Genomic DNA, 26,406 nt, shown 5'->3' on the forward strand with positions numbered 1-26,406 from the left:
GTGTGCTGGGCCCCCTCTGCAGTAACAGGTGCCCAGGGGCCCGCCGCTGCACATTTATATATCAATAATTGCTATATATATGTGCAAATAGGGAATGTGGGGCCCGGGACTCTCAATGCAGTCCGGGCCCCCTAGGACCACGGGGCCTTTGACAACTGTTATGGTTTTCACCCCCTGATGGCGCCCCCTCTCTTTTACTTCCATGAAAACATTCACAAGTCAGCTAATGTTTTGTAATACACACAGGATTCACACTGAAAACAATAGGAGGGCCCGAATTGTGTAATATAACTCAGCCATAACCTGTTCTCTGCAGACAGTGGAGATTAGCAGAACACACGGGACATGCAAAGATGTGTATTGTTTATTTTTAGTTATTTTTTTGTGTGTTCTGATAGGAGATCACCTACAAGGCTTTCTTGGTTGTTGTTTGTTAGTTTTGATTCTTCTCCAAAATACATCTGGTAGTTAAACAGTTAATGGATTTTGTCTCCCACAACATTATCTTAAGTAGGAGTTGCCTGCCACCCCCAACATTATGGGAAAGGAAATCAAACATTTTACATCATGTGATAAGCACATGCCACAAATAGCTATATATTGTGCAACTTCTCTTATTGGCAGAAAGGAGAAATACTCTACCCAGCAGAGAATCCGGAGAAGAGTTATTTTAATGAAGGATAGGATTAAGCTATACTGACTCTTTAATTTACATTTTTCACCCGTATGGGGAATTTTGGGGGATCCCGTAAAAAATTGTAGTATCTTCTTTTTTTTAACATATCCACAGGTTTATGATGAGAGCACTATCTTTTCTTTTTGTAATCTAAGACTTATTCATGTTTTTTCCTGTGAGAAATCAGAGACTGAAAATATAATGTATAATTTGTGACCCGCAAATATTATCAGACCAGATTAGAAAACGAGGAGTCATCTCCAGACTATGTACCGATACAGACAATGAAGTGATGGCTTTGGGTGTATCCAGATATTGGAATAAATGAAGTTCAATAATAGTATCTGGTTTCCTGTTCTAGTGGCAATATGCATTTCTGACTTAGTCTTCAATCTGCGGCATTTATAAAATATTTTACCAGGAAAGAAACATTGAGATTTCTCTCATTTTCAAGTGTGTCCTGGGTCCATAAAACATTGCATTGTTACAATAGGATACAATATTACAATAATACAATATGCAAACAATATATACGTACACACATATAAATTTAATACATAACAGGTAGTGATGTCCCGAACAGTTCGGCGGGAACCGTTCGGTGGCGAACATAGCGTGTTCACGGTCGCGAACACGCGCAATGTTCGGTCCGCCCCCTATTCGTCACCATTGAGTAAACTTTGACCCTGTACCTCACAGTCAGCAGACACATTTCAGCCAATCAGCAGCAGACCCTCCCTCCCAGACCCTTCCACCTCCATGACGAATAGGGGGCGGACCCAACATTGCGCGTGTTCGCGACCGGCGAACTGTTCAGGACATCACTAATAACAGGTGATAAAATATTAACCAGGTGCATGCTGTGCTGAGGTATATTGCCATAGATCTCTTAAAAGATTTTAGATTGAATAAAGATTTGTACTGTGTCCCTGAGGTTATTCCATAATTGCGGTGCTCTGTAGGAAAAGGAGGATCGAGTCACTTTATTTTTGTATTGCGGTATGCTAAATATTGTGCTAGTACTGGATCGGAGGTGGGAACAGCCAAGGAGAGCATTCTACTCAGGTAGGGTGGGAGCTTCCCAGAAATGCTCTTATGCACAAGGCTGGAAAGATAAAGAGTGCGTCGGGATTCCAGCGACAGCCAGTTTAGCTCGTTTAACATGTCGCTAGCTTGGGTTTACTAGCGTAGATTACAGTGTCGTCTGCATTCTGTGGTGTGGGTTTGTGAAACCAGTGGCCACTTTTCAGTGTTAATATAATCAACATGTAACAATAAATTAATCTAAACTTTTTGACATCTTTACGATTTTATCCCACAAACATATGATCACATATCGTACATTAATTATAGGATTTCTTATGAGATCTCTATATATAATTTTCTCTCGCACAACATAATATATGACGATAGTATGTGCCCTTTAAAAAAAAAAAAAAAAAAAAAAACACTACTATTTAAATAGAGCACTGTAACCACAACAAATTACTGCAGTGGTTATGGTGCAATCATGTCACTGGCACTGTCCTGTTTTGCATCATATCATTTGAGGAGTTTACAACATGGCGTCCCTTGGGTACACGTGGGTCAGCCCCTCACTTGGGATTTTGCCAATACAGAAATGAGTTTTGTTTGGATTTGGAAGGCATTCATTGGCTGGGATCAGAACACCCCCACAGTGAGCAGGATAAACACCAGTGACCTTAGCATTACCCCCACACTGTGTTACATACATTTAACAAGTTATTGGGGTGTAATGTATTCCTCTGCTCAGGTAAAATACCCAGTGAAGATGCTTAACCCCTTAAGGACCAAACTTCTGGAATAAAAGGGAATCATGACGTGTCAGACATGTCATGTGTCCTTAAGGGGTTAAAGGACCACTCTAGGCACCCAGACCACTTCAGCTTAATGAAGTGGTCTGGGTGCCAGGTCCAGCTAGGGTTAACCCATTTTTCTTTATAAACATAGCAGTTTCAGAGAAACTGCTATGTTTATAAATGGGTTAAGCCTTCCCCCAAAGCCTCTAGCGGCTGTCTCATTGACAGCCGCTAGAGGCGCTTGCGTGATTCTCACTGTGAAAATCACAGTGGGAGCACGCAAGCGTCCATAGGAAAGCATTGATAATGCTTTCCTATGAGACCGGCTGAATGCGCGCGCAGCTCTTGCCGCGCGTGCGCATTCAGCCGATGGGGCGGAACGGAGGAGGATCGGAGGCAGAGAGCTCCCCGCCCAGCGCTGGAAAAAGGTAAGTTTTACCCCTTTTCCCCTTTCCAGAGCCGGGCGGAAGGGGGACCCTGAGGGTGGGGGCACCCTCAGGGCACTATAGTGGTCCTTTAAATTTCATTTAAAATGGACATTATAGCCACTAACACAACTTTAGCTTAATGAAGCAGTTTTGGTGTATCGATCATACCCCTGCAGTCTCACTGCTCTATTCGCTGCCATTTAGGAGTTAAAATCACTTTTGTTTCAGTCCATGCAGCTCTAGCCACACCTCCCCTGACTGTGGGAACAGACTGCATGAAAAAAATGGTTTCATTTTCAATCAGATTTTAAAAAAAAACTTTGAAGTAAGTTTAGATCTTATTGAAAATGAAACAATTTTTCATGCAGGAGGTGTGACTAGGGTTGCATGGACAGAAACAAAATGGATTTAACTCCTAAATGGCAGAGAATTGAGCAGTGAGACTGCAGGGGCACGTTCTATACACCAAAACTGCTTCATTAAGCTAAAGTTGTTTTGGTGGCTATTGTACCCCTTTAATGCCAAGGGGCACAATTCCAACCAAGGTGGCAGAGAAAGGACAGACATGCAGTGATATTCTTATATGTCTGCCAGGGTATCCTCTTGTTTTAACACAGGCTGCTTTGATCATAGCAGTCTAGCTCACTCAGTGCTGCCAGTGGCTGAGCTGTGTATGTACACATATTAGTACACATGTTTAGAATGGAGAGGGTAGGCCTATGGTGCAGAACTCCACAAAACTTTACAGTATATTAATTGAGGCTAAACCTTAACAAGTGTATTAACATTATGCTGGTGCTTAGTGGAGGAAGAATTCCATCTAACAGTGAATTCTCTTTTATTTGCCTATTTTGCATTGTAGTTTTGAAACCTTTTCAAATATTGCAATTATAATTACTATAGTAAAGTAAAATCACAGGTTTTGATACACAGAGGTTTTTTCTTTTTTGTTTTTTTTAATAGGTCTAGTAAAATGTACCTGATTACAAAAATAGTGCTTTTAAATTATAGGCTACTTTTATGAGTACAATTTCATTCCACAATGGTTTCATGTTCCATTTAAGAACAAGGGAAAAACAAACAAACAAACAAAAAATTATCCCTTGTACAGATACAATGTTAATAAAACAAAGAAATGAAAGCAGAACAAAGAACACCATTTTTAATAATATTTTATTGTTAAGTGGGCTGTTGATTATAATTTTTACAGTGTCACTCAAAAGGAGTGCTTAAAATAAAATTCTATAATTTAGCATACATAGCATGCAGTACTCTAATCCTAACACATACAGTTTGTAGAACCTCTTTAACAATAAAAGAAGAATACTCAGATTTAACTCTTTGCTGACATGTTGCCTTGTACACTGCCAGTACCATTCTAGGCAGTTATATTTGGCCATAGGGTTGGGTAACTATTGTGATTGTACTATACACATTAAACCAGTTGTGGTGGCGGTGAGTTTTTCTAAGTCACATTTCATGAAGCGGGTTATCATAAGGAAAATGAAATGGCTACAGTGCAATAAAAACACGCTCCACTTCATAAAATGAACTCTCTACCTCATTAAAGCTTAACCTTTGGCCCCGCAGCCACGGCGGACTATATTTACCCTAATAACTAGACATTAGTTATGTGAATGAAGTAAACAACAGCTGTTGGGACAAAGTTAAACCATAGCCGGTCTAATGGAAAGGAGTATTTAGCCTTTTTGACAAGTGGTTAGAGTCAAAGTTTTTACCCAAGTGGTTAGGTAAAGTGAGATAGACCGATCCTTCTCCCAACAATCTCAAAAGGGCTCTCAAAATGAATAAAATTATATCTTGGGCCAACACACTCATCATTTAGGATGTACAGAATGACATGTCAGAACATTACACTTTATATTGCAAATACAAAAAAACTAAAATAATACAGTTCCATAGGAACTATCTACATTTTCTATTTTTCTCCAACTATATCAAAATGTGCTGGTTATAAAACATATTTTTCTATTCAACATAGATTTTTTTTTTTGTGAAGATAAACACGCGCATACATATAACACTATAAACAATGCTACACCAAGAAAACAAAAATCTCTCAAAAAATAGCTAGAGATTTTAAATATTTTCTATTATTTTGGATTGAATGAGCTATAGCTAATCTTACTAATCCAAATACTATCAAAGTTACTTAAGTTTAGTTTAAAGGCTTTTAGGTTTCTAAGGATAACCAATAATTAACGATACCGAGTTGAACCGGTCAACCCTTAAGTAATGAAATATAATGAAAAGTGCAGTGCAGGAGTACATTTTAGCTTATTCTGCACAATTCCTTGTTACGAACAATCATATTCTGAGTTTGGGGGCGCACGGATGATGTTCAAATAGCCGGCAAGAGCTCCAAGGTCAACAGAGAGGGATCGCTGTCTCCTTAGCACCTCTGATTCCTCACTTGTGTATAATGATGCATCTGGAAACAGAAGAACAGCAATTTCATTATATGATATATACAGTTAAATCGAAATATTACTCCAGAAATTAAACATACTGGAATACTCCACACCAAGTCATCTCAATCCCATCACAATTGAATTAGAATGGAATTATCTTATAACACAATCTAACGGATATAATGAATAATAATTTGATGCAAGACTTGTTTCTATTTTGATAGACATACATTCTATGCATTGATGAGAATTAGTTGTAATTAGCAATGCAGTAGATCTGTGCCAATGGAAATTAAAGGCTCGTTCTCCTCTGCTTAGACACGATGCAGAAATGTAAGTAATAGGTGTGAGGGGGGGCTGAAGCACTCATTCAATTAGAAACTTAGCTGCAGTGTCTCTTCAAACATTATATTTATGTCACTGGTTTGTGGATTCATTTACGTAAATCAGAATAAAAATTAGTTGGTCTCCCCAAATGCTATTATCTGAATGTTATCTACTGTTTGAACATGTTTGTATGTAACCATGCTATGTCCCTCTCACACTAATGAGCTGGGAAAAAAATAAAGAATTAATAAAAAAAAAAAATTAAAAATTAGTCCAAGTGTCCAAAGTTCTACAAGAGTGATAAAGGAAATGCAAAAATGCCAACTCTGAACAAGTCAAATCATGAAAAATAAATTAATAAATAATAATAAATATAAAGTCTGACAAAATAGGTGAAGAGATATGAAATGCTAGTTGCACAAAAAAAAAGATTTTTCAGTAAGAATTGTACAAGCCAAAGATGAGCTAATGAGCCATTAACAAATCCCTGAATCATTAAAATGGAATGTATAGAATGCACATCACAATCTTACATAATGACTATTATGGAACAGTATGACTATATAGATATAATCCAACATTATATTTTTAGTGTACACACTAGAAACAAGAAAAACCAAAAATCACAGTGGGAATGGGTGTAAAATTTTATAAAATTCAAAGAGCCTGCAGAGGAAGCAATGTGTCAAAGCCAATTATAAGTTTAAAATAATTTATAAGGAAATACATATAAATTATATGCATAGTTTAGAAATGGAAACAACACAGATGGCCAATCTAGGCTGGTGACAAAATAACATAATATAACAAATAAAATGGAAAGGACTGACATAATAAAAGGCATACTTAGGAAATACATATATCCGGGTGAATATACTTTAAAGCATGTGGACAATAAGAGGAAGCACAATTAACAATACCAAATTCCCCTTTTTTACCCAGACATATTCGACTAACTGAATTTAGTTCCTATTTTTTGTAAATAAATAACCTTTAACCTTAAAATAAATTAGGGGAATACAGAACATTGAAGGAGGAAGCATTAAAAAAAAAAAAAAGTGTAGCAATAGGGAGCGCTTTGAAGTTGGACGGAGAACTGAGAATTATTGTGATAAAGATACAATTTAGCTCAGAAAAAATTGAAAACTCTGTAAATTTGGGGGTGGAAAAAAAAAGTTTTCCTAGTATAATTAGTACATATAAAGAAAAGTGTGTGAAAATGAATTATCCACTTGTTTTGATTAGGAAAATACCTAAAATGCCTAGAATTTTCAAATATTGTTCAGTCGCTGTTACATACACCTAAAAGTTGTGCAATTGTGTTTCAAATCTAAAACTTTTAATACGTTGACATGTTTGGTATCTATATTTAACAATGGTCCTCAAAACCAAAATTTTGCGACAGAGGTACATCTTTTTTAGAAATGTATCCTTTTTTTTGGTTTTGTTTAATTTTTTTCTTTAAGGAGGCATACACTCACTAGGAGATGGGAAGACTAAACAATATTTACCAAGACTCCACACTCACTCATGGTAGCAGTGGGAAAATAGGCACACACCACATTATTAATGCTGTCTGTGTGGAGGCCAGCATTTCGCAACATACAATATATTGTTTTTAACATGTAAAAGTGCATTTGTCCCGCTCAGATCCATTTTGAATTACTAGATATAGATGTGATGTTTTTGGCAAATTCAGCATTTTGGGATTCCCTACTTTTGCCAGAGGTAGTGGATTGTATTTAAATGGGCTGCACTCTAAAAGTACAAAACATTAATTGCACCCAAGAGCTGCAAGCAAGTAACTCTAAGCTGAGCAATTCACAGGAACATACAGTTGCAAGAAAAAGTATGTGAACCCTTTGTAATGATATGGATTTCTGCACAAATTGGTCATAACATGTGATCTGATCATCATCTAAGTCACAACAATATACAATCACAGTCTGCTTAAACTAATAACACACAAAGAATGAAATGTTACCATGTTTTTATTGAACACACCATGTAAACATTCACAGTGCAGGTGGAAAAAGTATGTGAACCCCTAGACTAATGACACCTCCAAGAGCTAATTGGAGTGAGATGTCAGCCAACTGGAGTCCAATCAATGAGATGAGATTGGAGGTGTTGGTTACAGCTGCCCTGCCCTATAAAAAACACACACCAGTTCTGGGTTTGCTTTTCACAAGAAGCATTGCCTGATGTGAATGATGCCTCGCACAAAAGAGCTCTGAGAAGACCTACGATTAAGAATTGTTGACTTGCATAAAGCTGGAAAGGGTTATAAAAGTATCTCCAAAAGCCTTGCTGTTCATCAGTCCATGGTAAGACAAATTGTCTATAAATGGAGAAAGTTCAGCACTGCTGCTACTCTCCCTATGAGTGGCCGTCCTGTAAAGATGACTGCAAGAGCACAGCGCAGACTGCTCAATGAGGTGAAGAAGAATCCTCGAGTGTCAGCTAAAGACTTACAAAAGTCACTGGCAAATGCTAACATCCCTGTTAGCGAATCTACAATACGTAAAACACTAAACAAGAATGGATTTCATGGGAGGATACTACAGAGGAAGCCACTGCTGTCCAAACAAAACATTGCTGCACGTTTACAGTTTGCACAAGAGCACCTGGATGTTCCATAGCAGTACTGGCAAAATATTCTGTGGACAGATGAAACCAAAGTTGAGTTGTTTGGAAGAAACACACAACACTATGTGTGGCGAAAAAGAGGCACAGCACACCAATATCAAAACCTCATCCCAACTGTGAAGTATGGTGGTGGGGGCATCATGGTTTGGGGCTGCTTTGCTGCATCAGGGCCTGGACGGATTGCTATCATCGAAGGAAAAATGAATTCCCAAGTTTAGCAAAACATTTTGCAGGAGAACTTCTGTCTACCAGCTGAAGCTCAACAGAAGATGGGTGTTGCAACAGGACAATGACCCAAAGCATAGAAGTAAATCAACAACAGAATGGCTTAAACAGAAGAAAATACGCCTTCTAAAGTCAGAGTCCTGACCTCAACCCGATTGAGATGCTGTGGCATGACCTCAAGAAAGCGATTCACACCAGACATCCCAAGCATATTGCTGAACTGAAACAGTTCTGTAAAGAGGAATGGTCAAGAATTACTCCTGACCGTTGTGCACGTCTGATCTGCAACTACTGGAAACGTTTGGTTGAAGTTATTGCTGCCAAAGGAGGTTCAACCAGTTATTAAATCCAAGGGTTCACATACTTTTTCCACCTGCACTGTGAATGTTTACATGGTGTGTTCAATAAAAACATGGTAACATTTCATTCTTTGTGTGTTATTAGTTTAAGCAGACTGTGATTGTCTATTGTTGTGACTTAGATGATGATCAGATCACATTTTATGACCAATTTGTTCAGAAATCCATATCATTCCAAGGGGTTCACATACTTTTTCTTGCAACTGTATCTGCAAAAACTTTCAAAGAGGACAACAGAAAGATGTTCAGTTTGCTCTCTCTCTCTCTCTCTCTCAATATTTTGTAAATAGGACCTTGTGCAAAGCACACAATCTGACAGTATTACCTAGATTCTTTCTGAAAATATAAGCAGAGTATTAAATAAAAATAATAATCTCACCTGCTATATTTTCTGGCAGCTCCAACTCTTTCTTGAGTAATCGTTTCCTTTCAAGCAGAGCGGTGTCCAAACTCTGACACCGCGGCTGGTCCTCCGGAGGAGGATGTAGGGCTTCGTGTTTCAATAGCTCGGCGGCTGTAGGCCGTTGGTTGGGATTCTTTTCTAGTGAAACTGTGAGGAAAGCTTTCATGGGAGGGCTGCAGTCCTCCGCAATATCTTCCAACGGTGGAGCTTGTTTGTGTATCTGGGATACAAAATATATACACAAGATTACAAACACAGAATCTAAATGGTAATAACACATTACTTATATCTTGTCCGCTACTATTCACTTTAGAAATATACAATTATTTTTGGATTTATTTTAAATTTTGCGTTTTCAATTACATACTAGATTTTTAGCGTCCATTAAATTGGAGGATTGCCTTGCCGCTGACGAGGCCACTGTTAGCCAAGATCGGCCTTTGTGAACAATAAACAGGTCCCACCATTGTTTTACAAGGTGTTCTAATCTGCTTAAGGCCTTTTAAGGGTTAATATCCCCTGAATATACATTTCTAATAAATCCTGACCACCACTAAAACTATAGTTAAAATAAGATTTTTCTCAGTTTATAAATAAATTCTCCAGTTTTAAACATTACCTGGAGCACAATGGGATTTGCAATTAACAGCTGAGTCTGAGAGGCTAGCCACAAAATAAGTAGTTAAACAAATAGGTACATAGAAAATGAAACAAAAAACACACACAAAAAAAACAAAGAACAAAATAGTAAAACATACTATATAAAGATATGAAGGGAAGGCTGAGCGGGGGTATCTTTTCACCCATGGAGGATTCCCAGTCTGCATGTGAATAATCGTAGCGCCCATGCTGTAGATATCAGCTTTGGTGGAGTGTCCTCTGCAGAGAACCACTTCCGGACTCATGTACAGCTGGAACCAAGCACAGTGGGAAAATACATTTAGAAACATTGTGCAAATAGAACTATATATAACAACGATATATCCAACTATAAAAAGGTTTTTAAAATTGGCTATATATATTGAATGGTTTATTTCAAAAGGAATTGCACAATTGTGGCTAAATTCTAAGAATGGCGAGCTCAAAATTTATTTGCAAATCAGCTAGTTGGGCTTACAATTTTCAGTTTCCATCACAATTCACTATTTAGTGAAGAAACCACCAGATCGTAATCTTGTTGCTGCACTAAATGACCAATATTCAGTAAACAGCCTGGTTCAAGTTAAAAATCAGTAAAACCGTGAAACTAGCCGACTGATTAGAGAGACAGCATATGCAAGGAAGGGCAAGGGCAGTAGAAAGAATATGGTTATTCACAGTTTTAACAATTGCAGTTTCTTAACTTAGAAATACATTTGCGTTAATATAGACATTTTGCCAGTGTTCTAACAAGGATCAAAGCTGCTGAATACCAATAGCTTTTTTTAGGATCTGTAAATTGTTTTACCAGAGAGGTCAGGAAAACCCTAATATTTCATGAAAACAAAATGGAATAGCGGGTCAGTCGCATCGTGCTTATAAGCAATGCTACATAGGTTTATAGCTGATCTGCAAACATACATTGCTCGTAGTATAATTAGTATAATTAGGGTATGGCAGAGTATATAAATATATGTCCATGAAGGACCTCATTACCACAACTTCCAAACTGCATTGATTCTAAGCAATGACTCAAGCACAGCAAATATTTGCAATTGATTGTCTCATGAAAATGGAATCCTACAATGCTTTAAAAGAACACTCCAAGCACCATAACTACGACAACATACTGTAGTGGTTATGGTGCCAGGAGTGCCCTGGCACCCTTCCATTGTAAGTAGTTTTTGAACGGCATGACTTCTTACATGGGGTTGGCCCGGCACAGATTGCCACCTCCTCTGTACAGCCAGGAGAGCTTAAAGCTCCTGCATACTTGCTTTGCTAGGTCTACTGAGATATGTCCTGCAGTCAGGAAACATAATTCTCAGTCAAAGAATAGGAGACTCAATAGAAAATCCTAGTAGGAGCCTCTAGCTCCCATTTATGCCTGCAGAGAGGACCCCAGGTGAGAAGTCAAACCATTCTAAAACAGACTAAAACTTACTGTAGAGAAACACCACGGCACATATGCCACTATAAACCCTACGGCACACTGTAGTGGTCATGGTGCTTGGAGCTTTGCTTTAAGAATACATGTACGAATACCATTTAACAGCTCTATACAATGCAGAGATTATAAAATTCAAAGATTGTTAAAATAAAATGTTCAGAAATACCAAGTCTGTTACCAGGAAGAAAGAAATGGGAAATATAATATGTATATTGCTTTTGTAATTGTGAAACAGAAGGTTTTTTGCTATTGCACTTAATGATTACCTCTGTTCCTCTCAGGTCCTTTGGATAATACACATCTCCAGTCATCTGGATGCTGAGTCCAAAGTCCACTAGAACAGCCTTTGTGGACATGATCACGATATTGCTGGCTACAATGAAAGAGATTGTCATCAGTATATTTATATAGGGCTTTTGTGTGAGCTTTTAGATTGCTTTTCTATTGCACCTAATTTGTACTTTGATATAGATATAACCAGGAAAGCAGTTTACCGATCTAATGCAGAGAATAATTAGCTGGAACAAGGTTAAAGTAAACCATTTTGACTCTTCTGGAAGACCAAAAGGTTCTTTTACTGCACTGGATCTGCAAATGCGGGCCAGAAGCTCTGATCCTGGATAATTACTAGTTGTGATTTGAATTTAACAAATACACAAGATAGAGCTATTATTTATTTGGTAGGGTCAAGTAAATAACCATAATAGCTAATACACTGTAATATTACACAAAAATGTACTCTGCAGTACACATATTCCTGTAATCATCTATTGCCAAAGATAAGTTAAATACACAGCAACGTCAACAGGAGAGGTTTAAATAAAATGGGCTATTTGTACAGATGCACACACACACACAACACCCAACCTACGCCCACCCCCCTTCTAACATTTATTGATTGTGAATTTTGTTTTAGTTGTTATAAGGTCTTGGCCTAACCATTTGTATATCAGACTTTTCCCACCCAAACAACAGTCCAAAACGAAAGGTCAACGGTCCTCTCCTCAAGAGAGATACGAAAAAGCCAACATGGTAACATTCTCCAGACCTACAGAGGAAAATTGCCCAAGCAGTCTAGCAACTTACGTTTTATGTCATGATGGATGACATTTTTGGAGTGAAGAAAATCAAGTCCTTTGAGAACATGTTTCGTCACCCAAAGGATTTCAAATTCCCTCAACGGTCCACAGCTTTCAAGCCTTTCCATCACAGACCCTCCTTCTCCAGCTTCCATGTAAAGATGCATGATGTTGTCGCTCAGTATGGCACCGTACAATTCTGCAATGTTGTCATGACACAACTGTAGCTGGATCTCCACTTCGGACGGCTTGAACTGATCCAATGGGATCTTTATGAGACAAAGAAACATTTCATTGTTAGAATCATGAAGAGTAAAAACTGTACCATTCAATATACTGGCTAATATCTTTATCTCATTGAAACTGTACCCAAATTAACAGTGTTCTCGATGCTTTACACATAAGGTCACATTTTGGAACGGGGGTTCCAAGCTCCAGTGCAGGCATTGAAAGTTTTGCAGTTTTATTTGTTTTCATGAGATGGAAGTTAGAAGAACAGTAGTGATGCAAAGAACTTCCTTCAATCTCTCACACATGGTCAAATGAAGACATGTGATTGAGAATCAGTAGATGAGTGCTGGTCAATCACTCCCTCTACGTGTAGGTGGCGCTAGCATTTATTCAGCTGCTTAAGACTCTTCTGGACCAATGTGGCCCACCAGAGAACGTAGTTGCTGAGATCTATGCATTTACAAATGTATTGTGTCACACATTAATTAGTTTGGGTATCATTAAATCAAATGCTTGCATTAGTGGTGGATCCCTAAACCCATTCGCTTAAGGTCCCATAATAAAAATAAATAAATGAAATTTAAAAAATAGGGGAAAACCTAAATACACACACACACACACACACCCACACACCAACGTATACTTCTCACCCCAGAATCCTTTGGTAGAAATGACGGTAGGGTTTTCTTAAACAATGTTGCTCATCCGTCGTAAATCTCTGCTCATTCACAGTTCCCAGGCATACGTCTTATACCCACATGCTTTTGCACATGACACGTCATGAGTGTGGATCCTATGGGAACTTTACAGGCAACATGTATTCTTAAAGCATAGATAATCTAAAAGGTATATGGTGAATAAAAGCACACGGGCAGTCGGTAATTCTTGTGGTTTGCTGTGATATGAGTAATACGTAATTCTATCTATATCTAAATATTTGATAAAACAGTTTAGCAGTGAGACAAAATATAAATATATAAATAAAAAATGCACAGTACACACTCATTACACAGCATGCTGCAATCGCAACAGTATTTGTTCTGTACCGATTCTGCCCCAGGGCGATATCATTTGCATATTTTATATCTTGTAGAAACTGGTTCTTGCATAATAAACGTACCAGTTTGCACGCCATCCGACTTCTTGTTGCCAGGTCTTGAGCTAAATGAACTTTCCCAAAAGCTCCAGAGGGAATGAATTCAGAACCAATACTTTTGTAGGTCATCTTCCACGGGACTAGCAGCACATCCGTGTCTTTTTGATAGCGTCCCCTGTTTATGGTTACCTTCTGGAAAAAAAATAGCAAAGAATGGAGGGTGAAATATAAAAACGTCTGCAATTTCTACATGGTCACACACAGGCAAGACAGAAGCAAGCGCAAGAAACAAGCAAACAATCTCTGCGTTTCAGAACCTGGATGACAAACCTGTCGTTCATTCATTGACTGAGATCGGTTGCCAACTCTCAGCCAATGCATGGGAGGCCAGTGAGCATGCATGGTAAAATGCCAAGCTGTGCCAATCAGATGGTCTCTCTAAGACTGATTTTAATAGTGGTGTTTTCCTCCACTATTTCAAGGAAGCGCCTCTATGGGCTCTCAGTATAACAGCAACTAGAAGCAGGTTAACCCCGCAATGAAAACACTGCCATGCTATTGTCATCAACATGCCTGTGTGCCTATAAAGTCCATTTAAAGAAAATCTGTAGTGCCCAGGAAAATGTGTTAACGCGTTAAAGAGTATTTAAAAAGAAATAAATACATGGAACACTGTACATAGTATAAAATTCTGCGTTTTACTTTTCTGCCATTTCTGAGGTTTGTATCAGTCTAAAACACAGCTGTAATGATATAGTACTCTCCCTTTTTTGAACACACCTTCCATCACATGTTGGTGGTGACCGGCCTCATTGGCACGCACCTTGACTCATACCGCTTAGTGAGACATGTCATTAGGAACTAACCAACTAATAGTATTAACCAACTAATATTTTTTTTAGGTATATATGAACCAGGAAGCAGCACTCCAAAGATGTGTTCAAAATCATAAAAAGCTATATTTACTAGTCATCATTTCAGTTTAAAGGAAAAACTATAATGTGAGGAATACATTTGTATTCTGAGTGCTTAAGCCTCCCTGTCCCTAGTTCTTTATAGGCCATAAAAATTATTGAAATAAAAAGTTTTACTTACCTTATTTTTTATTATTTCCTTATTTTACTATGTCAGTGCAGAAGCTGCTAGTGTATGGTATCACAGCCACTAGAGGTGATTTTAACCTTGCAATGTAAGCAAGGTGATGTTTTACATTGCAGGGTTAAAGGGACACTGCACCCAGATCATTTCATTGAGATAAAGTGGTGTGGGTGACTATAGCGCCCCTATAAACACACTCAAGAGTGTTTCTGCCAGTTTTAACAACTACCTTTAAAAGTCAATGAATCTAAAACGTTCTACCAACACTCCATTGTTAAAACATAATGTATTTATTAAACATTGCCGAGTCCCTTCTACAGCTCAATTGTAATATTCCTAAGCATGCTCAAATTCACAAATGTCCTTCCCTTAAAATATCTCAACCATCAAAACCGTTCCAAATACCTAAATAACCAATTAATCAACTCCTATGACACTTGATGGTTTACTATTCATTAGTGTAGGATTTATTATCCTATACGAAGCAATAATATTCACATACAGAAATCACCTTCTACTCCAGGTGCATAGAATTACCCTACTGTTGCCACGCAGAATTTTAATAATTCCATTGACCTGCCAATTTCCACATTCCAATGGGTACTGCAAGGGAACACTCTAAGAAAAGGGTTGCTTGTCTGAGCTCTAAGGGAGTGATTCTTCAACCGCTTTGGTTTGTATTGGGGTAAATCACACCCAAGGACCTTGCTAAACTTCAAAGACTTAACAGTCAGTCCTCTAGGGCTAAAATACGAGGAATTTCAGTTGTTAAGCCTCCGCATTAATCCTATATTCAATTTTTTTTTAGACCTACGATTTCATGTAGATTTGAATAATTAGCCAAATTTCCTTACCTTACTTAATACAATTCCACACTCCTGCTGAAAACAAGTAGGCAAACGATTCTTCGAGTCGGACACCTGATTGATAAAGCCAAGTAATTCTTTGCTAGTTCCATACTTGACAGACATCAAAAAAGAGGATTCTTGTCCACTGAGCATGAGAGAGTCCGACCTTTCCTGGTATTGGTAATCCTCATGGCAAACAGTACCAGTACTTTCAGTGTCCGTACAGGTTTCACTGTCCACGTACAGGGTTTCCATAATGTTGACAACATCTGACACATTCAAATAACTAAGGAATAATTCCGCGTCTCCCTTGTGATCGCTGGCCATGCTCATATATTCCATGTCTTCCAATGAGATATCTGGAAGAAATAAATAAAAATATATGTACACATTATCAATATTTGGTGCTTTTCAACCAGCTAAACCGCATGCAGTGAAATCTTGTTCTCTAAATCCTCCTTCTGCAGGGCAAATATCTAGAAGTATAGAAGCAACAATACATTGTTGCCATTAACATGCCTACCACCATTAGCATAGGATGGTGGGCTAGTGACTTAACCTGCATCACTGGCACCACCAAAATGGGTAGACCTGCTTGGAAAAGGTGAAGGTCCTTTCTTCTCAATTTAAGGGGTATGTCATTCATGCTGGCTTGCGTAATTATGAACTAAGCATGCGCAGAGTGCTTTAACATGATCGTAGTGCCCATAGTGTAACACAAGGGTAATGATGGGCTTGCCCTACACTTTCTGAGGACAGTTCCCAGGTGACCCCAAAAATTGGATACCAGGAAAAAAAAAACATTAATAGCCATTAAAAGTTTAAATTGCAATAGGGTCATGCACATTTTACAAGTAAAAGTGGATTTTTAACTTAAGTGATGGTAATATATATCCCAACAACACATTTATTGATTTTGAATTTTGTTGTTATGAAGTCTTGGCCTAACCATTTGTATATCAGACTTTTCCCACCCAAACGACAGTCCAAAACGAAAGGCCTCAAGAGAAATACAGAAACCCCAAACAGCTGTTTCAATCTTAATTATTTTTTGTCATTTCTTTATAACAGACATCCCTCAAGACACAGCGAGAAATGAGCCAATGGTTTTATTTTTTTCTTTGTTCGGGTTTGGCCACGTGCAATCGAAAAAAGAAAATTACCATCAAAAGTCTAAAAAGTTGTTTATTGTAGAGGATTAAATGACAGGTGGGGGTGTACCACAATTTTAAAAGCTATAATAAATCAAAAACTGATAAAGGTATTTGCTATCACGACGTATAGCTTTAATTTAAAACAAAGTTGTGAGTACCATAATGGGTACACTTTAAAATCTTTCGCAATATAGAGAAGTACCTTAAAATCACCTGCCAGCTAGACCATTTTTGCAAAGGGGGAAAGGAGAATAGTTCTGTTCGGAGACGTAAATCCCTCGGAATCCTAAATATCTAGACAAACATCCAATACAGAGATATAGGGTCCCGTAGGACATTCTGTACTGCAGCTAATAAGGATTAACTAGAGAACATATTATTCCCTGTTGCAGCCATTACTTCATAGTGATCGGTCTGGCCTATGTTTGTTCATCTGCAATGAGCTAGACATTTCATTAATACAGTTACTGTTCTGTACACAGCATTGGAGAATTTCCCCAGTGCCAACAGTTACTAGTACACTAACCACAAAGTATTTCTCCACTAATGTAATTCTTGAAAACTCCCCACTTATTTAACGCAGAAGAAGAGACAGGATGTCACCTTCAGTAAATGATTTCTCAAGGTGGTTTATTTGGGGATAGTCATATTAGATTCACGCTAGATGGAACTTTTCAGGACGCCTGTGAAGCATGAAGGAATCATTTATCTTTTGCATTCTAGAAATTCTTTATCGTACATCAAAATGCAGCAACTTATTGTAGTGTCATTTTTTCCCCCACTTTAACAATAAATGAAAAAGGAAACTTTGGGTTAAGTTGTACCTACAATTTTATTTTATTTTTGGGTTGGATGCACTAAAAAAGAAGGCAAATATAAAATAAAAAACAAAAAAAGTTACACACCTTCCTTGCACTGTTTAGTAGGTCTGCAGAAATTTGGAAGAAACTCTGATGCCATAAAGCTTAGCAGTCCACCTGGGAGATATGGGGTTTTTGGGTGGCCTGCTTTCGCTAAAGGCCAGTTCACTATTTAAGCTAATGTTAAATATCCGTAGAGCCAGAGTCCATAGTTCAACTCACTTCCAGGGGAGGAGCGAGAACTCAGCCCAGGTAGTGTGTGAGGTATAACATGCCAAAGATGGAAATTAAAATTGACTTTGCCACCCTGAAACTCTTTTTCTGGGCTGGCTGAATGACAAGATTCAGAAGTAGAGCCTTTGATCTAGCAGTGTTTCACACCACAACTATACAGATACCGAGTCTATTAAATCCTAAAGTGGTTATTGTACTTAGAATAACTTAAATAGGGAACTGTAAAAATATGCCCTTGAAATGCATATCCATGACTCTAAAAATCTGGTTTTTACTTTTCCTTTTTATAATTTTTATTAGAGGGTTCTGCGTTCCAAAAGGAATGAGACTGCTATTCCAAAACGAACGACACTGCTATTGACACCAGATGGATTAAATATATTGCTCCTTGTCTTCACGTATTACATTTGGCAGAATTCTTTGTGGAATTTTATATTTGATGTTTAGTTTTCTGCACCTCTTACGTGCAGTTTTATAAAAAGTATAATCTATTTATAACCAATCTTAAATAGACAGAGGAAATATGCCAAATTCAGTTAGATGGAAACTGATAAGCACATACTAGGCCAACAATGAAGCAGTTTCAACAGCACCTCACAAGAGGTGAGGTGCTGTTTTTTTTTTTTTTGCATCAATTTATGAGTGCAGTATCAATCTGTTATTGTATAGGTAGTTGCTGAAGGGGACCTATTGGAGGGCGACCTCAATACCAGCACCATTACTGTCAGGAGAGTGCCAACATATAGACTAAATAGATTTAAAGAGTTTAACCTCTCTGCTGCCGAAAGAGTAACTCCACCTTTGGCAGCTTCACTGCAGTGTTATAAGCCATCTTGGAAATAGAGTTTTAGGCTTGCTAATGTCAATTTTGTGCAACTTTCATTTGCCAGAATGTATATCATTGACTGAGAGTGGTCAGCTGACTCTCTCAGCCAATGAATGGTAAGGGCTAAGGTTTCTGTAGCACGGCAAAAGCTCTGAGCATGTTACCAGACTAGGGTCATCCGAGCCCAATAGGGACCCAGGTAAGATGGCAAACCATTTGCTAAACAGTTTTTCCCATTACCAGAAAACTGTGTCACGTCTGGAGTCATAACCACTCCATCTGGCTGTAGTGGTTGTGAAGATTGCAGTAGCCCTATAAAATAGGGACTAAGTAAACATTTGAAAAAATCTGTAAAACCACTACAGATCACTATAGAGGTGTTAGTGCCACGAGTCTATAAGTGTTTGGTCCCCAGATATTCTGTTTAACCGATTGAGCTAAATTACACTACCACAACATTTATACAAAACGATACAGCATTGATAGGCTGAAATCACTGATCACAGGTTATTTTAGTCTAATGTTCTCAGTTAATCACTGGCATCCAAGGTTGGACCAGCACTCTGATTTATAGTGTCCCTTTTAGTGATAGACTCAATATAAAGCGGCACAAATTCAGGGGGGAGCCTGTTAGGATTTGGGTCAAGCACCTCAACTCTCTACATACATAATGGGAAAGTTGCTTGGAGAAAATGGACACTAGTGCAAGAAAGCGATATAGTTAGCAACATATTTTTCTCCCCATGTTGAACTTTAAAGACGTAGCTTAGGACCCAACGATATTTGGGTACGGTGGCTGTTAGGAGTTGGGTCATCCGATCCCCAGCATTTACCAATGGAATTGTGGGTCTGCCACTCCACAGGTTGCTTAGACCAGGATCAAGGCTAGATATCTCCCAGGTGGGCTGGTCGTAGTGGATAGATATGAACCACCTACTGTGGCACTTGCCATGATGCACCTATGAAAGACCGTGATGGTACTGCGCATTTGAAAGCACAGTATGCCTGAGCATGAAAGCTGGGAAGTACCAGTCTCCGCTCTCCTAATCAGAGCGCTTGGAGGCATGGCTTGATGCCCCGATTCCAAGACTTTGAACTATTAGAAATTACATTTTTAAAAGTAGGTCAAAAGGCACTATAACAACATAAGAAGAATGATTACAAGCCTGTATAGCAACAAATATCTGTGCCAGTGGTTATGGTGCCCGGAGTGGATGCCAGGTCCCACATCACTACTCAGTGGTTTCCTCACTGAGTCTCCTACCCCTCCCCTTGTGTGTCTGACCCACTTACTGTAGTGCGGCTTCACGAATCGTGGTAGAAGATGTTCTTTATTCTCCACCTTGCCTAACAGGGAGCTGCTTGCCATGACTGGAGGGTGCAGGGAACATAAATAAGGTCCCTGTTAGACAGGGAAGAGGATATAGCAGATTTTCTACCACAATCTGCTACGCCATGCCACAGAGAGTGACCAGCGGGCGAGGGAGCACTGTATACCACCTTCCCGCCAGTCAACCGGTCTATGTCCTAGCTATGCAGCTTCTTTTTCGAATATGTTATGCTAATATTTTTTCCAAACAATAAGTGCTTGGTAGTAAAGGGCTAGGTAAGGCTAATGGACAGAGTAGGAGAGATTATATTTTTCAGCATTGATGTAGCTCATGGGTCGTCAACCTGGTCCCTACCGCCCACTAGTGGGCGTTTCAGGATTCCAGGTGGGCGGTAGGGATTTTCATTTTTTTTTTTTATAAATTGGGCAGGCGGGCGGGCGGGCGCGAGCCGGCGGTACCACTGTGACTGGGTACCGCCATCACCACTTGCGGCCCCGGCGGCAAACCGCCGGGGCCGCATATGGAGGGGTCCATCGGGTGGCCCATGCTGTCAGGGCCACCCGATGGATGTGGATTGTGAGGGGGCCCGGTCAGCGCTGGGCGCTTTAACAGCGCGACCGGGCCCCCTGTGATGACATCAAATCTGCTGGGAGGAAGTGATTCCCCGGTCACTCCTCCCAGCATACAGAGAGCCGCGCGGGAGGAAGGAGGAGGAGGGAGTCAGAGTGGGAACTCTGACTCCCATGCACCTGAGCCACCACTGGACCCCAGGGAAAGTCACCCTCCTGCACCTTAAAGGTAGGAAACAGGAGGGTGACTTAAATATAATGTGTGTTTGTTTGTGTATGTGTCTTTGTATGTATGTATTGTGTGTGTCTGTATGTATGTCTTGTGTGTGTCTTATGTAAGTGTCTTGTGTGTGTATGTCTGTATACATGTGTCTTGTCTTTGTATGTATGTCTTGTGTGTGTCTTATGTGTGTGTATGTCTGTATATATGTGTGTCTTGTCTTTGTATGTATGTCTTGTGTGTGTCTTATGTATGTGTCTTGTGTGTATGTCTGTATACATGTGTCTTGTGTTTGTATGTATGTCTTGTATGTGTCTTGTGTGTATGTCTGTATACATGTGTCTTGTGTTTGTATGTATGTCTTGTGTGTGTGTCTGTATGTGTGTCTTATGTATGTGTCTTGTGTGTGTGTGTATGTCTGTATATATGTGTGTCTTGTCTTTGTATGTATGTCCTGTGTGTGTCTTATGTATGTGTCTTGTGTGTGTGTATGTCTGTATACATGTGTCTTGTCTTTGTATGTATGTCTTGTTTGTGTCTGTGTGTATGTCTGTATATATGTGTGTCTTTTCTTTGTATGTATGTTGTGTGTGTGTCTTTGTATGCATGTCTTGTGTGTGTGTTTGTATGTATGTTTTGTGTGTGTCTTTGTATGTATGTCTTGTGTGTGTGTGTCTTTGTATGTATGTCTTGTGTGTGTGTGTGTGTTTGTATGTATGTCTTGTGTGTGTGTGTCTTTGTATGTATGTATTGTGTGTGTGTGTCTTTGTATGTATGTCTTTGTATGTGTCGTGTGTGTCTGTCTGTATATATGTGTGTATGTATGTATGTGTGTCTGTTTCTTGTGTCTGTCTGTATGTGTCTTTGTATGTATGTCTTGTGTGTGTGTGTGTGTGTGTCTTTGTATGTATGTCTTGTGTGTGTGTGTCTTTGTATGTATGTCTTGTGTGTGTGTGTGTCTTTGTATGTATGTCTTGTGTGTGTGTGTGTTTGTATGTATGTCTTGTGTGTGTGTGTCTTTGTATGTATGTCTTTGTATGTGTCGTGTGTGTGTGTCTGTCTGTATATATGTGTGTATGTATGTGTCGTGTGTGTGTGTCTGTCTGTATATATGTGTGTATGTATGTGTGTCTGTTTCTTGTGTCTGTCTGTATGTGTCTTTGTATGTATGTCTTTGTGTGTGTGTGTGTGCCTGTCTGTCTGTATGCTGTCTGTGTGTCTGTATGTCTGTATGTATGTGTGCCAGTCTGTTATAGTGGGATACCTAGCTCAGCCTTCCTACTGGGCATTGCTATAAGGAAGGTAAAAAAGGGGGAAAAAAGGTGGGGAGGGGAATTGAGGAGGGAGAAGAGGGGAGCTGACGCACAGATGAGAAATCATATTATGCGCAAACAGAGAAGTCGTCTGAATATCACCGAAAGAGGAGACCTTCGTTTGTTCCTTACAACCTCAAGGATCTCATTAATCACTAGTAAAGGTAATTTCAATTTACTTTATTGTTTTCTCATTAAACTTTTTATAAAGTTAAAAACATTATAAACATGCATTAATTGCAAATAAAAAGATAAATGTACGTACATTTATTTTTTTTAAAACACCCTCCTTTCGAAAAAAATATTCCGCACTTGCGCGAAAACTGGTGGGCGGTAAGGACATTTTTTCAACCAAAAAGATGCATTAGTGGGCGGTAGTTAGAAAAAGGTTGACTACCACTGATGTAGCTGAACATGTTGTTGACAACGTCTAAGAATGTATTTAATAGTGATATAACTGAAAACGTTTTGGCCAATAAATCCATTAGTCAAGTAGTTGTGTGATATACGACTCCAATTATCCTCAGCCAGTAAAACAATGAGTCTGTACTTTATGCACTTTGTACTTCCACATTTTGTTTCACAACCTCCTCAGCTTTCTCACTGGCACACTCGTCATAGATGTCATAGATATGTTTAGTTATATAGAGAATGCACACTTAGTAATCTATCTTCTCCTCTGAACACATTGTATGTTACCTCTCATCAACTTCTTCTGAATTCTTTTTACTCCAAATTCTAAGGCTGTTAACGTGATACCTTGAGAACTGAGCAAACACCTTGTTGTAAATCGATATGTACTCATCCATATATTTATTGAAAATCAATGCAGAATGTGTTTGCACTATATATAAATAATAACAATGGCAAGAGCACCAAAGTAGCTTTAGTGAGAGAGAGGAGACCGAGTACCATTTTATCTTTGCCCAATATGGAAACTGATTGACTTGTTTCTAACACAAAACTATGATAGAATGTAATTACATCATATGGTGTGGCACGCAGAACGCACAACTGCCTTCCTCTGGATTTTACAGGACGACTGAATCACTTATTACTGCAACCCCCCACCCAAGAATCCCAAAAAACACATGACACCACTAAAATCCCTATTATGGAGTTGTTGAGCTGAGGCTGACCTTAATATTTCCTGGAATTTTACTCTGAGGCAGGTTGTAGTCTGTATTCCTGGTGCCTAAAGGCTGAATGGTGTAAATTTAACAAGGCTGGGAAAACCATCGCAGACTCAACATGTGTCACAGCAAGATAAAATCTTATAGATTATTTTTACAACAATAGCATTTATTGGAAAAATGTACAATTGGGGATAGTGGCCACAGGTTTGTTACAATGGAAGTATAAAACAGGCCAATACAATAATGTGTTGTATCTGTTCAAGACATCTCACAGTCTATTTAAAAATATATACCCGTGTCTTTCATTTGCAGCCACTTATCACGTCACGTGTAGCTACCAACATGTTCCATTTACACATGGAAACTCAGGACATATTTCTGAATTGTGGCAGAAAACAAATATATAGTATCAGGGTTATTCACTAAAATGAGAATTCAAAGTAAATTTAACATTTAAGCTCAAAAATAACAATTTGAAAAAAAATCTCTAAACCAGCTGTGCTTGCAGTTCGACTACTCTGGCCTTACATCTGAAATTCCCTTGGGATGCTCCTTTTAGTAAATAACCCTGTTGATGTGTAAATTGTGATGATTTGTGAAGAGTTTTGCAAGTAAGACAGAAATAGCAGAGGGGATTATTTCCCAAACCAGTAATTGTGTCGGGAATCGTGAAGGGATTATTTAAGGCCAAAATGCAAACATTTAAGTTAAAGGGACACTGTAGGCACCCAGACCACTTCTGCCCATTGGAGTGGTCTGGGTGCCAACTCCCACTACCCTTAACCCTGCAAGTGTAATTATTGCAGTTTTTTATAAACTGCAATAATTACCTTGCAGGGTTAAGTCCTCCCCTAGTGGCTGTCTATTAGACAGCCACTAGAGGGAACTTCCTGCTCTATAGGTTTTCTGTGCTAGAGCATCGCTGGACGTCCTCACGCTGTGTGAGGACCTCCAGCGTCGCTCAATTCCCCATAGAAAGCATTGAAAATCGTTTTCAATGCTTTCCTATGGGGTGCGCTAATGCGCATGCGCGACATTGCCGCGCATGCGCATTAGGTCTCCTCGGCCGGTGGGTGGGATCAGTCTCGCCCACCGGATGACGTAGGCAGAAGGTGGAGCGGCGGGGGAGGAGCAGGCAGCGACGTGGGACATGTCGCTGCCTCAGGTAAATCACTGAAGGGGTTTTAACCGGGGATTGGGGAGTGGGAGGGAGAGGAATCCTGCAGTGCCAGGAAAACGGATTGTTTTCCTGGCACTGGAGATTCCCTTTAAGTTCAGCTAAATTCCAGTTTAATTGTTTTAGTGTGAAATTGGCCATTTTTTTGTTGTTACTAGTCAATGAAATGAAATCTACTCCGAATTCATTTTTTTACTCCCTAACATTAATATTGTTGCCCAAATGTCCCATGTTTATTATTATTATTTATAAAGTGCCAACAAATTCCGTAGCGCTGTACAATGGGTGGACTAACAGACAACAGACAAGTATTTGTAGGAAGAGGAGAGGGACACACAGGGTCAGGCTCAAGTCACCACAGCTCCTAGCTAAGTAAGCAGGCCCTTCTACTGTATCTTGTAAACACATGGTACAATATCGTTTCTATGCAAGAACTGTTTAAAAAAAAAAAATAATAATAAACACTATGAAAGCCACTATCTACCGTTACACAATTTCTGATTATATAGCACTTATGGTGATAATTCTCCCTGTCAGACAAAGTCAACATTGTTACTCTAACAACCATGAACTGCAAGTCTCAAGACAATAAACTGTCAATCCTCCCCCCTATTCAAAGACAGAGACTATATAAAACCTTGTTACTGTGAATATTAAATCCCATCACACACACACAGCCACAGTGGGGATGCTAAACCCCAGAGAGTGCTGTAATCCTCCGATACAACTGCTGTGAACTACAACTCTCACAACGATCAGGCAACTTTCCTGCAGACAGATGCGCTCATCTTGAATACAGGCACACTATTCAGGATCCTACTCCCATCATGCTGATTCAGATATAATGGGCAAAGTTACTCCCACCACCCCTATAGGGAGTTGTTAAGAAAACTCCCATCTCGCTCAGACAGCCACCGATCCACACCTGCCAGCCTGACCTTAATGCACAAATCGCTGCTGTTCCTGGCTTGATGGTCTTGTTCAGTGCTATCACCCTCAGCCAGTCCTCAGCTTACCTGCTGTATGCCCACTGTGCCAAGGCATGGCTCTTTAAAGTCACTCGCAGTCCATAAGGGAGAGGGAAAGACGACGTCCTAACTGTCCCATAGTCAGAGGTTTACTGATCTGATCATTACTGGAAACTCCAAAGCAGGAAGTTTTGAGTAGAAACAGGGGAGGGTTCTATCAGGAAATGATGAGAATGAAACAGCAAATGGAGAGCCTTCGTAAACAAGGGTTAACCTCTGCAGCCCCACGTTCAGGGCAGTGAGAGAGGGCAACTACAAAACAAAACATGTCTCTCTCTGCAGCAGAGGAAATCCCCCAAATAATCACAGGGCAGTATCTGTCAGTCAGAGCTGGGTGATCTCAGAATGATACCCCCTAGGGAAACACAAGTTGCTACAGTGAGCGTTCCATGGAATCCGAGTATTCACAGATTATTCATCAGATGAAATGCCAAGCAGAAATCAGTTTGTTACAGTTTTTTTTGTTTTTTTCAATTAACCCTGTGACTGATGGAGAGGAGATAGAATGTCCTAACGTGTACACTGCAGCAGTGGAATAAGACAAGAATATGTGTCAAAGCACAAAAAAGGAGTAAAACAGAATAAATATGCAAATAAAATATTGTAACAATTATTTACGGTCTGCTAATGTTAGCATGTCCTATTGCTCACTGGAGTCAAACCCCCAGAAACTTGTAAAACAGAAATGTCAAACCAACAATTATCATTACAAGACAACGACAAGCGTATAGGAGAAAGTGGCTGTAGATCTACAAATATAACACAAAACAAAATGTAGCGTAATACTGTTGTGAAAAT

General features: G+C 39.2%; 1 protein-coding gene across 1 annotated transcript; it reads right to left on the reverse strand.

Annotated features, from left to right (window-relative positions):
* Window positions 1–4,080: 4,080 nt before the first annotated feature.
* Window positions 4,081–25,768, reverse strand: MAP3K8 (mitogen-activated protein kinase kinase kinase 8). Its single transcript, XM_063450800.1, has 8 exons — window positions 25,597–25,768; window positions 15,767–16,119; window positions 13,839–14,006; window positions 12,495–12,756; window positions 11,675–11,781; window positions 10,078–10,230; window positions 9,296–9,539; window positions 4,081–5,376 (listed from the first exon to the last, which is right to left on the reverse strand). Exons 1-8 carry the CDS (start codon window positions 25,622–25,624, stop codon window positions 5,243–5,245), a joined length of 1,449 nt encoding a protein of 482 aa, XP_063306870.1. The 5' UTR covers window positions 25,625–25,768; the 3' UTR covers window positions 4,081–5,242.
* Window positions 25,769–26,406: the final 638 nt, after the last annotated feature.

The sequence above is a fragment of the Pelobates fuscus genome, chromosome 4 (genome assembly GCF_036172605.1).
Source record: "Pelobates fuscus isolate aPelFus1 chromosome 4, aPelFus1.pri, whole genome shotgun sequence".
Lineage (NCBI taxonomy): Eukaryota > Metazoa > Chordata > Amphibia > Anura > Pelobatidae > Pelobates > Pelobates fuscus.

What these genes read in the sequence shown, in the direction of transcription:
- MAP3K8 (XM_063450800.1), bottom strand. Translation starts at nt 25,624, where the DNA reads ATGCCTTGGCACAGTGGGCATACAGCAG. An exon ending in TCCCTTCATATCTTTATATA is followed by an intron (nt 9,540 to 10,077) that starts GTATGTTTTACT and finishes TTTGTATCCCAG; the next exon opens with ATACACAAACAAGCTCCACC. An exon ending in GCTGCCAGAAAATATAGCAG is followed by an intron (nt 5,377 to 9,295) that starts GTGAGATTATTA and finishes TTCTGTTTCCAG; the next exon opens with ATGCATCATTATACACAAGT.